We start from the raw sequence: 14,767 nt of genomic DNA on the forward strand, positions 1-14,767 counted from the left end.
TTTAATCTAATCACTAGACTGCGGATCTTTATGTAAAATGAAAGTTGGCTGCCGCTATTACAAGGGACAGGAGCCAGACAGATATTTGATTCTCACTGTGATCATTTTAAGAAGTTGAAAATAATACATTGGTGTTCTGAAATTACTTTAATCTCTCTAGTGTCATAAAATGCACCTACTCATGTTTGCTACAAATGCATGAAATCCGCAGTCTAGTGATTGCATTACCTGATTGTTGTGATTTGTGCAGCAGGACAAGGGATATGGCAATTATTATTAGTGCATAACTATGTGTTGACAAATGTGAACAGTGATTGTGAGTGTGGAAAAATTTCAAGGCATCTGTGTGAAATAAACATACGAATTATTTATCGATTCGAAAGTGAAAGTGAAATTCTGGATCGTCGACTTGACCGCGCATCCCTTAGGCCTTTTACCACCGGCTGTGCAGTTCGTCGACCTGGCCCATACGTCCCTTAGCTTTCGGTACTGTCGTATACCTGAAGACATCTGTACAGTTCGTCACCGAGTGACCCAGTGACACACATTTCGAAGCAGCAAATGGATTTACGGCTGAATACGTGAGTTTTTAATACAATCAGTTTCTGCTTTTTCCCTCGTTCGGGTAAAGTTGCCGTAAGTCGGGTAAAGAGATCCATCCATATGAATTGACAAGTAAAGTTCTTCCGACCGACAAAAACTGTAAAGGGTAATGTTGTTCAGAATCATGGTCTTGACAACATATCCAAAGCTCATCCAAATCGGGGAGGATTCACATAATCTCGAGAAACTCTTGTTCGTTACGGTATCGCGGCGTTACACCACGCTCGTCTCCCGGCGCGCCGGGCTGAACGTGCCATCGCGCGTCTAGGTCGCGCTCTGATTGGTCCGTGTTTTTCGTTAATAACTCCTAAACAAAGCCCCGGCTGACATTGGTGCAAAGGAAAATGTTGCTTCAAATGACCTAAGGAACCTCCCATTTCCCGGAGTCGAAGGGGTCTTGGGACACCCTGTATAGTCAAAAAACTTTGAATAAAATGTATAGTCTTAAATTATACATCGAAATCTCTAGTTTCAACGATTGCAAATTGTTGACCCTGTGCTTGGGTACCATCCTATCGGAGGTAAAATAATCATTGGTTTATGAATATTTTTATGGGTTATTATATATGGTTTAGTATATAAAAATATACAGAATGGGTTAACATATATGATTTATATATTCACAATGTGTAACAGAATGGTTTATTATATAAAAATATATTAAAGAATGGCAGTTTTTGATATCCATGAATTATTTCCTTTTTTACGCAATATTTTTTCAACTAAATATACGTCAGGATGTTTAGCCGCATGTACAGGGTTGCCATATGCGCGCCGCGCCAGGCCCCTTACGTTTCCGTCCCTCGCCTAGATGCTCCGTCAAGCGTGTCTACGCTTCCCCCACTCTTACAACTACTATTCAAGCTGTGGAATTCGGTCTCTATTAGCTGGAACGATACTCGCATTGTCACCCGTTTCTGCCGCGTGGTAATAGAGATCGCTCTCATTGGCCGAATTCCACCGCTTGAATCCTTCAAATTCACTGACCACAAAGATCACGCGATTCACGGGCACCAATGAGGGTTCGCCCCTTTTTCATCTATCCTCGCTATTTAAAGCACCTGCGGTGCCTTCTTAGCAGATTCGCACTTATTCTGTTCAAGCTACATCATCACTCGCTCTAAGATTGTTCAAACCGTGTCGGTTCATCGCGCGCTCTCATCTACACGGTGAACTGAATAAAGTCAAGTGCCCAATGTGGGTGTTAAGCACCAAAAACCACCTCTGTATCGCTTTATCACCTTCTCAAAGATCACTTCTCGTGGATTTCCTTGCGCGCTCACCTCTGGGTGGTTCCGGCAGCCGGCAGCTTCCGACCACGATGGTCGCTGCCGAAACAATTGTCTTGTGGATACACAATTAATAGTGATTCCTTCGAGAAATATGGAAAGGATACAGCCAAAAAATTCGTTTTGCTGTATCCATGGTACAACATGCCATCTAGGATACACAAAATACGGAGCAGACATAATTAGAAAAGCCATTCTACCCATAGGAATGCTATCAGAGGAAGCCCTGGAATCTAGGAATAAAGATTTTAAAAATATACCCATAAATATAACGAAATACCAGGAAGATGTCAAGAGAACAAACAATGGAAGATTTGTTCCACATCATATTATTTCCGTCAGATCCTATCATATCTACAATTTCAAGAAAAACGTCAACGATTTGGAAGAAAGAAACGACACTAGACCAAAAGGTTGTAAAATTATTAGCTGATCCGATACTTCCACCTACACGTGTCCCGTCAACAAGTGATGATAATTCTGACCACAACAGTAATATTGATTCTGACGTGGGAGTATAGAGAATATATAGAAAATGAAACTTTGTTATAGTGCAGGTGTGTTTTCAGTGCATGGATGTGTGTACAAAACTGAAACAATGTACGTGCACCGGGCAGGCCTGTTACTAGCAGAACCAAGTATCAAGGCGCGCCGAGTCAAACCGAACCGGGCCGAACTAGACCGAACCGAACCGTCGCGCACCACCGATACGCGCCCCGCGCCGCGCGACCACCGCGCCATGAAACCGATACCGATGGGAACGAGTCGACAGTGTTTCCCCCACGCGTATGAGAAACGTCGAGAACATTCCCGAAGTCCAGCACCGCATCTATAAAAGCCGCTACGCGACCCCGGGAGGGCCTTCTTAGCTGAGACGAGACTCAGATCGGATCGTTCCTGTTAGTATCCCTGTAAGCATCCCTTCCGGTGAAGAACTACGTTCCACCGAAGTAGAGTACGGCGTACCGCCCCTCTGAAAGGCCAAGGTGTACCACCAGCCATCTCGTCAAGACGTACCGTCCACGAGAACGAACGAGGAGCACGATGAACCATCGCTCGTCGCCGTAGAACCGCCTGAGAGGATGTAAACGCACGGTGAACCACCACGTTGAAATCCGACCGACACGACTCAGGCAGGGAGCCCTCCTCTCTCCCCGAAAACGTCCTGTTCCTGTAGCATAGTTAGAGCACGACGTACCGTCACTCTTTTTTCGCCAAGGTGTACCACCAGCGAGCTTGTCATGGCGTACCGCCGACAAGAACGAACGATGAGCACGGTGAACCACCACTCGTCGCCGTAGAACCGCCCGAGAGGATTATGGCGTATGGCGAACCGCCACGTCGCATATCCGACCGACCTGACTCGGGCAGGGTTCCCGTACCGTCCTGATTTTTCCCGTTTACCTGCCTCGAAACCCGTTCGAGCCGCGTTCGAAAAAGTAACGCGTTTCGTACCTGAAAACCGCGACGTGCGCGTCCGAGGAAATTACGCGCATCCGTATCCGAAAGTCGCGGTTACCGAGTGAATATTCGCGAAGACCGAATTCCGTAAAACCGCGTCCGCGAACTCGCCGGCAGCGAGCATGTCAGTGAAATTGCCTGTGTCGTTATTTCGAAACCCGTGTACCACGTCCAGTTCCCCATCGACATCTTTCCTCTCGTCAAACATCAAACTCTGGAGCGGCGAGCTATAAGGACGAAGAGGAAGTCTCCGAACGTGACGACGGAAACCAGGTTGTTACATACGTATAACTAGAAGGTTGTAAATAATTCTATCTAATCAAGTATGTATGTTTGTAAATATATGAGGTTTTTATTTTAGTGTCGGTTTCAGTTCATTCTGTGAACTGTGCGTCTTCGCAACCTAAACGACGAGTCGTGTAGCGATGACATAATTCGCGCCATATTCGTGGAGCAGCTTCCTGCTCAGATTAGGACAGTCTTAGCCATGTCAAAAATAACCGATCCGCAAGAATTCGCCGAATTGGCTGCTAAGGTTGTAGAATCCTTTGCGCGTCGGTCTTCACGTGGCGTATTTGGAAATATCGTTGCGTTTGTGTCAGCGAAGTAGAAGCGTAGCATTGTAATTTCGACGTGCGTACATTTCCGTCAAGGAAGTTTAAGACCCACCGCCGCGGGTCCTGTTCTATAGCACCGCGTACTCCATCTTGGAGTCAAGATGACCGCTCCGGGACCACTTCCTGGTCATGAAGAAGTCCTGCGATCGCTTCTCGAGAAGCACGTCGATTCGTATCGCGTATGGAAAATTCCCTCATTCTTCCGCGAGGATCCGTCGCTGTGGTTTATGCAAGCAGAATCATCTCACGCTGTGGCCCATATAACCACGCAGAAGACGATGGCCGACGTCGTCATATCTTCGACCTCTATAAAACTCATCCTGATCCGTCAACGCAGAAGCACGGTGTCAACCAGCTGACGATATATGTGAAGGCAGTCTCCCTGTTTCTGGCAATATCAACTACTAAACAGCGTTACGTTCTGCCCAGCACGTCGTACATACAAAACTGCCAACTTCCCTCCCAATGTATAAGATGGGGGCCCGACCAATATGCGAATTAGAGTTACTGAAGCATCCTGCTCAGGATACCTGGGAAAAAACGGGAAAAGAGAGGAGATAACGACGGACTATGGTTGACACATGTAACTGACGAGACCATCAGTGCATGGACACCAGGAGATGCTTTAATGGCTAAGCTGAGAAGGAGGAAACGAAGGTTGGAGGAGCTGTTCTGACCACGCGCAACCGATACCGTTGGACACGTCGAGATGGTAGATTTCCCCCAAAATCCCTGGAGGAAACATTTTAAAAGTCCTCTAAGACGAGACAATGAGGATATTTGGCGCCCAAGATTAATTAGAGAAATTACCTACTTAGCCACATTAACAGAAGAAAATCGAACGCCCATATTTCGATCTAGAAGGAAAGCGGGCTTCATAGGGTTTTCACCGCCGTCTTATCAATTTTCAATATTTTCGATGCACACATCAAACCACCTGAATCTCAAATGGAGTATTTTTTAACATATAAAACGAGTCAGGACCATATCGAGCTCTTCTTTTGTGCAATTCGAGGTAGAAGTGGATGGTGTCTACAGCTACTCAATTCATTTTTGCGTACAAACGACTATTAGTACGTCATGACATTTCTATAAATACGGGAAACGCAAGGGCGATGGACACCACACGGATACCGCACGTGTCCTCAGGGGAAAACAAGAAAAAACGTGCCAGACTTGACCGATACGATATTAATGTTTACGATGCGGCCCATACAGCAGCAAAGGCAGAAACGTACGGACTCAATATTTCAAATGATGATTCAAACTTCACAGAAATTAGTGAATTTTTCGTGGGCGCAATCACCACATATCAATGAATTTTCCCAGCAGGCTGTTGGGTACATTTCTGGCTGGGTAATATTAAATTAAATGCATTGAATGCCTGATGGCTTGTGAAGAAATGGACAAAGATAATATTTCAATTCACAAAAAAAATCTGACTGCGTATATTGCAGCAATTACGCGCGGTTATTTATTAATTCCATCAAGAAGCGTTGTAAACGTTTGCATGACCGCAGAGTCCCTTTTCGGGCGGGTATGCAATGCAAATTCTGGGAAACCACCTGCTGAATTAAACTTTCCAGCTGTTCTAGCTGCTCGGGTTTTTCAGCATGTGATTGAAAATTATAAGCTTTTCCCTGAACTGGAATCTCATAACATTGAGGTGTTGAGTGCAGAAGAATTTATCAGCCACGCTAACAAACTTATTAAAGTCATTATTTCTAGCTACATAGAATGTTACGGGAGTTTTCTTTCCTTTGACGTTGTATAGCCTAAAAGAAATGTTTGGAATGGAATGGAAGGAGATCCAGAAAGGGTTGCAGAGGAAGGAGAAGAAGAAAGGGCCGCAAATGGGGTCAAACCACTCCCAAAACTAACAAAGGTCTGTGAGGACTTTTTTAAACACTCCGAGTCTCTCAGAAAATATCTTGCACCGCCGGCACAATGTTGTTAAGAAGGACTCAAATTAACAATCTTAGGTAAGACACAATTGAAATACTTAATTAATAAATAATAAATACATCATACTATTCTAAGCATAACACACCATTTTTTAGGCTATACAACGTCAAAGGAAAGAAAACTCTCGTAACAAATTATTAAACGACTCATTTATACATCAGAAAAATAATCACAAGGAAGTTATTGATAAAAGTGTCAGCATTGCATTGGTATTTTAAACAATAAAGTAAACAATACAGTTTTTCTTTCTTCTTTCACTCGCTATCTTCTTCCATTTCCTACAGTTACTCCATACCGTCAATGAAACCACTAAATATGGCCAAATTATATCGTGTTTGGTATCGTTTTGCATTAAAAAATGCCACGAATATGTTGGTGAAAGTTCCATTAACAAATAACACTGTCCAACAAATTTCAACTTTTTTTATGATTTCAATGTACTGTTCAGTTTGGCAATGAGCCAACTGAATTGTTGGAACCGTGATTTATATTTCTAGATGTAATGATTATACTGTAGAAATATTAATTAAGTTGATTTCATTCTTTAATTACTTCTGTAGAATGCTCAAGGTTTATCAGAGCCTGATAGACTTACAGAATAAATAGAACGTAACAATTTTAAGGTTAGCTTAGTTCTTCGCGGAAAAAACGTCGAAAAAATCGGTTTTTATTTTTTTCAACAACGGCGCACCAAACCGAAAAATCTGAAAAAATTCATGAACAATACTTATAACAATATACTGCTACTGTAAAAATATAAAAGTGGACACTCGAGAACTTCCATGTGAAATCTGCATTTTTTCGATTTTTTTGAGGTTTTTGATTTTTTACAAGCAGGATTTCCATTTTAAAAATCTAAAACTAATTGCAAAGTATGTATTTGGGTTTTTGACATGTGTCAGATTTTTTTCAGAATTTTGAAACGTCATTAACTAGGGAAAATAGGCCAAAAACTGATTTTTCGATTTTACCCCATAACTACCCTCCCGATCGATATACAGGGTTGAAATTTTGCACAGTATGTTTTTTCTTGGTGCTCTATCGAATGGCACATCGTCGATAAAATTCGGTTCAAGGGCATTTTTGACTACCTTATCCGGCTATACCCTTTGGTGTTGGACAGTGTAATGGAAAATAAAGAAGATAGAACTTTGGTGATGACGCACGGGCCTTTAAACTGTGCCGGCGACAGCGACACGCTTCGGCGCCTTCGGCCACGCGATCCTATTTCATTCTGTCCTTCTCTATGTTCGGCTCGTCGATCGAAGTCTCGGCGCGGTAGACGCAGCCATAAAAAAAGCCTCCCTACGCTATTGAAGTCCGTTCAAAACACGGGTGTTGGGACTTCGATCGAAGAATTACTCTGTGTATACAAAATTAAACTAGAGAAAGTTTCCTACAATTTATGTAATAACAATTTTTTTTGTAAAATCAATAGTTTTGGCGTACGAGCGCCGCAAACTATTATTCATCTGCACCAACGCGTGTTTTTCGTATATTTACGAGAAAAAAAAAATCATTCCTGGGGAATGATGCAAACAAGAACCGCCTCATTAGAATGTTGAAGACAAAATTTGAAGCTGAGAATTTCGTGGTCAAACAAGCCACGGAAGATGTGGATACTCTAATATAATCAATACCGCGATAAATGTTTCATCAGCATTCGATTCCGTAATAATTGTCGGCGAAGATGTAAATCTTCTTATTCTTTTGACAGCTCTATCTACGTGATCAAACATACAGTAGCGTACTACACGATTTGAACTTTTTTGGGATTTAAATAGATGAATTAATTAATTATAAGAAAATGAATTCTTTTTTTTCTTTCTTTTTTTCCCTCAAGGTGATGTGGAAATGAGTTTTTTAGCCAAAACGCATGTTGAAGTACACTTTGCGGCGCTCGTACGCCAAAACTATAATAAAAATTGTTACTACAAAATTGTAGTAAATTTTCTCTAGTTTAATTTTGTATATAGATGTTTTTATTGTAAAATGAGTCGGAAAGGAGATATTGTCAAAAGGTGGCAACACGAGCATCACGAGGTGGCAATTTAATTTTCAAGATCATTTTAGTTCTGATGAAGTATGACTATAAATGGCGCTGGAATAACAAAACGCTGCGTCGAGACGCGCAAAGGAGATCCGGCCTTAAGCCAAATTTCAAATCAAATATAGCAGTATGCTCGAGGTGAATATTAATGAAGCAAACAACTCACCATCGAAATCCGAAATACCTGACAAAGAATGAACTTGCTTCTCTTCTAACAAGTTTTTCCTTCTTAGAGTCTGCAATCTTGTTTTCAGATCCGCAATTTTCCTGTCTTTTCTTCTATTATTCGCTCTTAAGGCTCCCAATTCCAATTGATGTCTTCTTTTCATTTTAGAGATCTGCTCCCGTAACATTTGCTTTGTTGGGGAATTAAACAATCTTGTCGGGGATATGCACGTAGATTTGTCTACTGAAGACACTTTTGCTTCAGTCGATTTATTTGATTGCAATATAGCACCCACCTGCAATATAATAAAACTAGTTAGTAAATGATCATATTAGGGTACACACTACCGATTTTTTTATGAAATTTAGATATTGAAAGTCATTTTTACTTTTTTATAAATAAATCTATCATTTCTGTAGGAGCGAGATTTTGGATGTTTTCTGTATGCGTGTAATAATATTTGTACGTGTGTATTTTATGTGTGTGTGCGTGAGTCAATTGATGCGATATCGATTGACTACGTAACCAATGTAACTAGAAAATAACTATTTATCAATGTTATAAACCTCTGTGCAAAAAAAAGGTTTGGTAACATTGATAAACACGCAACTGCCTAATGAACACGAGATGGAGTTGCTTCCTATTTCTATATTCTATTCAGCTCGTCGCGAATGCCGTTACACAGGGCAGCTCGCACTAATATCAGTGCCACCGATGAGAATATCTAACTCATCTGTGTCAGTTTTGCTATGATTCCACGATGACAGCAGTGCAGCAGTGAAATGTTGCACAATATCACAGCACTGATTGACAGTCCTCCTGACTAGGCGCCATCTCGTCTAAACGAACTGCACTAAAATTGGCTCTAGACTGGCTCTGCATCCGGGAGGACCTCTGTCTTCATGGGGAAATCTATGCTAATGTGAATGAAATCACGCGCCTCGATTTTTTGACCTTATACGAGCATATTTTGAGCTGCACAAAGGTTCATTTGATAGAGGAAGGTTCATTACAAGGCGCTCTTCTCGTCATATCAGTCAAAAAAGTCTCTTTGAGACAGAAAAATACATTGAAATCTGCGGTTATTTTTCTAGATTTTTTCTCTACTTTGGGCACTCATATTATTAGATATAAACATAATCTCGTTAAATCATGAGAAGAGCGCCCTGTATTTAACCTTCCTCTACAGAATGAGTCCTCACCCAGCTCAAAATATGCTCAAATAACGACAAAAAATCCAGGCGCGCAAACCCATGTTTCGACCAAAAATCTAGTAAGATTCTAGTTATTTTCTAGTTACAATCCGAGGGTATAATTCCCCCTTAAGGGGGTAGTATACCCTCGATTTGTAACTAGAAAGGAACTAGAATCTTACTAGATTTTGGGTCGAAAATATGGGTTTGCGTCCAGACGTTGATTGACCTTATTAGAACAAATTGTGGGCTGTGTGAGGGCTCATTCGAAAGAGGAAGGTTAGACGCAGCGCGCTTTTCTCACGAGGTTAACGAGATTATGTTTATATCTAATAATATGATGGCCCAAAGTAGAGAAAAAATCTAGGAAAAAATCCCGCAGATTTCAATACATTTTCTGTCTCTAATAGACTTTTTTGACTTATGAGATGAGAAAAGCGCGCTGCGTTGAACCTTCCTCTTTCGAATGAGCCCTCACACAGCCCACAATTTGTTCTAATAGGATCAGGGTATCGCCACTCTAATAGGAGAACTGTTAGCACGAATTTAGTACTGTAACACGAAATAAAGATGTCACTACTTGCAGGAGTAATTCTCAAACAGTCCGCCAGATGGAATTGATGCCAGTATTTTGGTGCGCGTTGTAAACAGTTGTAAACAAAAATATACGGTTTCAATGTATTAGGTTGGAGTATCTTATTATTCCGGTCGAATAAAATTCTGGAGCCTGGAGGTGACAAACTCGTTGAATGCCGTTTCAGCATCTCTCTGGGATTTGAAGCATTTCTCACGCAAGAAGTTGTCGAGATGCTTAAAAAAGTGGTAATCGGTGGGCGAGAGATCTGGTGAGTATGGTGGATGAGATAGTTTCGTAGCCTAATTCGTTCAACTTTTGAAGGGTCGGCCGGGCGTTGTCGTGGAGAAGGATAGGACCATTTCTGCTGACCAGTGCTGGACACAAACCTTGAAGTTTCTTGTGCATTTCGTCGATTTGGTGGTGGTACTTTTCAGCTGTAATGGTTTCACCAGGATTCAGGAAGCTGTGGTGAATCAAACCGGCCACAGACCACCAAACTATCACCATGACCTTCTTTTGGTGCAACTGTGGCTTTGGTAAGTGTTTTGAATCTTCGTCGTAGTCTAGCCACTGAGCCGATCGTTGATTGCGCAAAGGAAGGGCAGATGACCCTCGCGTTCTGCGATATGCGATATGCTATGCGATATGCGATGTGTGTTGTATGATCTCGATGTATGTTCTGCGATATGCGATGTATGTTGTATGATCTCGATGTATGTTCTGCGATATGCGATGTATGTTATACGATGTTGATGTGTGTTACGAGATATAAGATGTGTGTTACGAGATGTACGATGTGTGTTACGAGATATACGATGTGTGTTACGAGATATATGATGTGGGTGATGTGTGTTACACAATCTCGATGTGTGTTACGATATATACGATGTGTGTTACGCATCCACGCACATCTTATATCTCGTAACACACATCGTATATATCGTAACACACATCACACACATCGTACATCTCGTAACACACATCTTATATCTCGTGTTATACGATCTCGATGTATGTTCTGCGAGTTGCGATGTGTGTCGTACGATCTCGATGTGTGTTACGAGATATACGATATGTGTGGATGTGTGTTATACATTGTTTTGCTTTTTATTGAGCCAGTTCATTGTTAATTGCTGTGATATACATTTGATGTATACTCATTGTGAAAAAGTTTGTAAATAATGTTTAATTTGCAATATTTGTAATGAAACAGTGTTATCCCCTAGTAGCATTTACGGTTGGCGTTTCGTTGGGCCTACGTTGGGGGTTTGCGTTGGGCAACCGTTAGAAATGTCGCTCTTTTTTGCAGTTGGGCCAACAGTCAGGGCCAACGTTGGGCCAACGTTCAGCCAACGTTGCGCCAGCGTCGGGCCAACGGTAATACCCAACGTAGGGCCAACGATCACGTCCAATGTCGGGCCAACGGTAATACCCAACGTAGGGCCAACGATCACGTCCAATGTCGGGCCAACGGTAATACCCAACGTAGGGCCAACGGTAATACCCAACGTAGGGCCTACATTACTATAATACGAAAAGCCAACAAAAGGATTCTTTCTGTAGGGTCAATTAATTATATACATATATATATGTGTATTATAAAAATATTTTATTTTTATATCTCACAATCAGTCATTTTGTGAGGTAACAATTTTTGCCTCACATATTATATTAATATATAAGTACTAACTTATTATGCACGCTAGCATATAACGGATTTCTTACATATATATGTACGAAATGTATACATATATTACATATTATAAAAGTAAGATTCCTTACATTACATATTATATTACGTACATAACACACATTCCACATTAGTAATATGACATTACATTCATATTACATACATAACACGTTGCACATTATTAATATGATATTACATTCATATTACACCTCTTCAATAGTTCTGATAATTACAACAGTTCCGCTTAAGATGGTGAAACAAGAATCGGATAACGACGTACTTAAAATACAACTGTTTTTCGCAGTTATAGATATTGGCGTAGCTGCATGGCTGATGATCAATCGAACACTTGTGCCTCAGTAAAATCTGAAAAATGACATAGAAATTAATCTTACAACAAGAAAAGCAAAAGAAAACAAAATTGTTAATTGCAATTGAATGCATGCATAAATTACACACATTCTTTAGAAAGTATCTACAATACGTGGTAACACGTATAATTAAGTATAGGTATAAATAATTGTTAAACTAAACCACTCATTACTAATTTAACAATATACTTACAAATATTTGGCGTAGCTGCATGGCTGATGATCCATCGAACACTTGTGCCTCAGTAAAATCTGAAAAATGACATAGAAATTAATCTTACAACAAGAAAAGCAAAAGGAAACAAAATTGTTAATTGCAATTGAATGCATGCATAAATTACACACATTCTTTAGAAAGTATCTACAATACGTGGTAACACGTATAATTAAGTATAGGTATAAATAATTGTTAAACTAAACCACTCATTACTAATTTAACAATATACTTACAAATATTTGGCGTAGCTGCATCCATATGGCTGCTGTTCTACCGAACGATGATGCTGAATTGAATTAAATTAATGGTGTTGAATTAAATTCCACCACTTTGTACATTATCAAAATTTTTTGTTAATGAAATGAAGTAGAACACGCGACACAAAGAACGACCACTTCGACAGTTCGACACAGCACAGAAGAATGAAATAGTGAAAATCGACAAATACCAAATGACGATCGACGCTACATATATCTTGAACGACGGGTATTCGTCGTTGGTCCTATGTTGGGTATTCGTCGTTGACCCAACGTTGGGTATTCGTCGGCAAACTGACGTAATTTTTCTTCGTTGGCCTTATGTTGGTTATTCGTCGTTGGCCCAACGTTGGGTATTCGTCGGCAAACTGACGTAATTTTTCTTCGTTGGCCTTATGTTGGGTATTCGTCGTTGGCCCTATGTTGGTTATTCGTCGTTGGCCCAACGTTGGGTATTCGTCGGCAAACTGACGTAATTTTTCTTCGTTGGCCTTATGTTGGGTATTCGTCGTTGGCCCTATGTTGGTTATTCGTCGTTGGCCCAACGTTGGGTATTCGTCGGCAAACTGACGGTAATTTTTCTTCGTTGGCCTTATGTTGGGTATTCGTCGTTGGCCCTATGTTGGTTATTCGTCGTTGGCCCAACGTTGGGTATTCGTCGGCAAACTGACGTAATTTTTCTTCGTTGGCCTTATGTTGGGTATTCGTCGTTGGCCCTATGTTGGTTATTCGTCGTTGGCCCAACGTTGGGTATTCGTCGGCAAACTGACGTAATTTTTCTTCGTTGGTCCTATGTTGGGTATTCGTCGTTGGCCCTATGTTGGTTATTCGTCGTTGGCCCAACGTTGGGTACTCGTCGGCAAACTGACGGTAATTTTTCTTCGTTGGCCTTATGTTGGGTATTCGTCGTTGGCCCTATGTTGGTTATTCGTCGTTGGCCCAACGTTGGGTATTCGTCGGCAAACTGACGTAATTTTTCTTCGTTGGTCCTATGTTGGGTATTCGTCGTTGGCCCTATGTTGGGTATTCGTCGTTGGCCCAACGTTGGGTATTCGTCGGCAAACTGACGGTAATTTTTCTTCGTTGGCCTTATGTTGGGTATTCGTCGTTGGCCCTATGTTGGTTATTCGTCGTTGGCCCAACGTTGGGTATTCGTCGGCAAACTGACGGTAATTTTTCTTCGTTGGCCTTATGTTGGGTATTCGTCGTTGGCCCTATGTTGGTTATTCGTCGTTGGCCCAACGTTGGGTATTCGTCGGCAAACTGACGGTAATTTTTCTTCGTTGGCCTTATGTTGGGTATTCGTCGTTGGCCCTATGTTGGTTATTCGTCGTTGGCCCAACGTTGGGTATTCGTCGGCAAACTGACGGTAATTTTTCTTCGTTGGCCTTATGTTGGGTATTCGTCGTTGGCCCTATGTTGGTTATTCGTCGTTGGCCCAACGTTGGGTATTCGTCGGCAAACTGACGTAATTTTTCTTCGTTGGCCCTAGGTTGGGGATTTGTCGGCAAAACCACTAACCATGCCCCACCATTCCCCAACAAACTCCCAACCGTTGGCCACCGTTGGCCAACCGTAAATGCTACTAGGGTCGCGCTTGATAATATGGTTTGAATTTATTAATAAGTAGAAAATTGTACATATACTTTTTGTAAGTGTTACAATATTCAATATACTGAATTTAAAATGTATTAAAATGTTTTAATTTGTTTTATTTTCAAATAAAAATTATAAATTAGCAAGGAATGGGTAGTATGGATTTAAAATTCCCGCGTTTACCCGTTAGTTATGTAACACAAAATTCAGATGGCGTTCGATTTCCGTGCTAACAGAAAAATACATTGAGTGGCGATACCCTGAATAGGATCAATCAGAGAGTATATGAGAGTGCTCACGCCCGGGTTTTGGCCGTGCCCATATAGTGCTGCCCCCTACTCTAGTACTTAGCCTGGATCAGCTCCTACATCATCTTTAGCATGGACAAGATCCTACATCATCTTTAGCATGGACAAGATCCTACATCATCTTTAGCATGGACAAGATCCTACATCATCTTTAGCATGGACAAGATCCTACATCATCTTTAGCCTGGATCAGATCCTACATCATCTTTAGCCTAGAACAGATCCTACATCATCTTTAGCCTGGATCAGATCCTACATCATCTTTAGACTGGATCAGATCGTACATCATCATTGGCCAGGATTAGGACATACAGTTTATATTGTTTTATATCAAATATGTAACTAATATACAAATCTCTAATAATATAAATTATATTCATAGAAGTATTTTAATTTTTCCCGAGCCT

At 41.1% G+C, this 14,767-nt stretch overlaps 1 protein-coding gene and 1 long non-coding RNA gene across 4 annotated transcripts in view; both read right to left on the minus strand.

Moving 5' to 3' along the window:
- The window catches only part of LOC143217601 (uncharacterized), an 85,227-nt gene that overhangs the window by 59,193 nt on the left and 11,267 nt on the right, over window positions 1-14,767 (minus strand). For all 3 annotated transcript variants that reach the window (XM_076442073.1, XM_076442072.1, XM_076442074.1), the window contains one exon: window positions 8,152-8,446. In XM_076442073.1, the coding sequence (XP_076298188.1) occupies window positions 8,152-8,446 (295 nt within the window). The remainder of the gene's footprint in view (window positions 1-8,151; window positions 8,447-14,767) is intronic.
- LOC143217607 (uncharacterized) lies at window positions 11,772-12,897 on the minus strand. The gene is made up of 3 exons (XR_013010863.1): window positions 12,433-12,897; window positions 12,176-12,234; window positions 11,772-11,977 (listed from the first exon to the last, which is right to left on the minus strand). It is a non-coding gene; the product is annotated as an uncharacterized LOC143217607 (long non-coding RNA).

This window comes from Lasioglossum baleicum, chromosome 17, assembly GCF_051020765.1.
Source record: "Lasioglossum baleicum chromosome 17, iyLasBale1, whole genome shotgun sequence".
NCBI classification, from domain to species: domain Eukaryota; kingdom Metazoa; phylum Arthropoda; class Insecta; order Hymenoptera; family Halictidae; genus Lasioglossum; species Lasioglossum baleicum.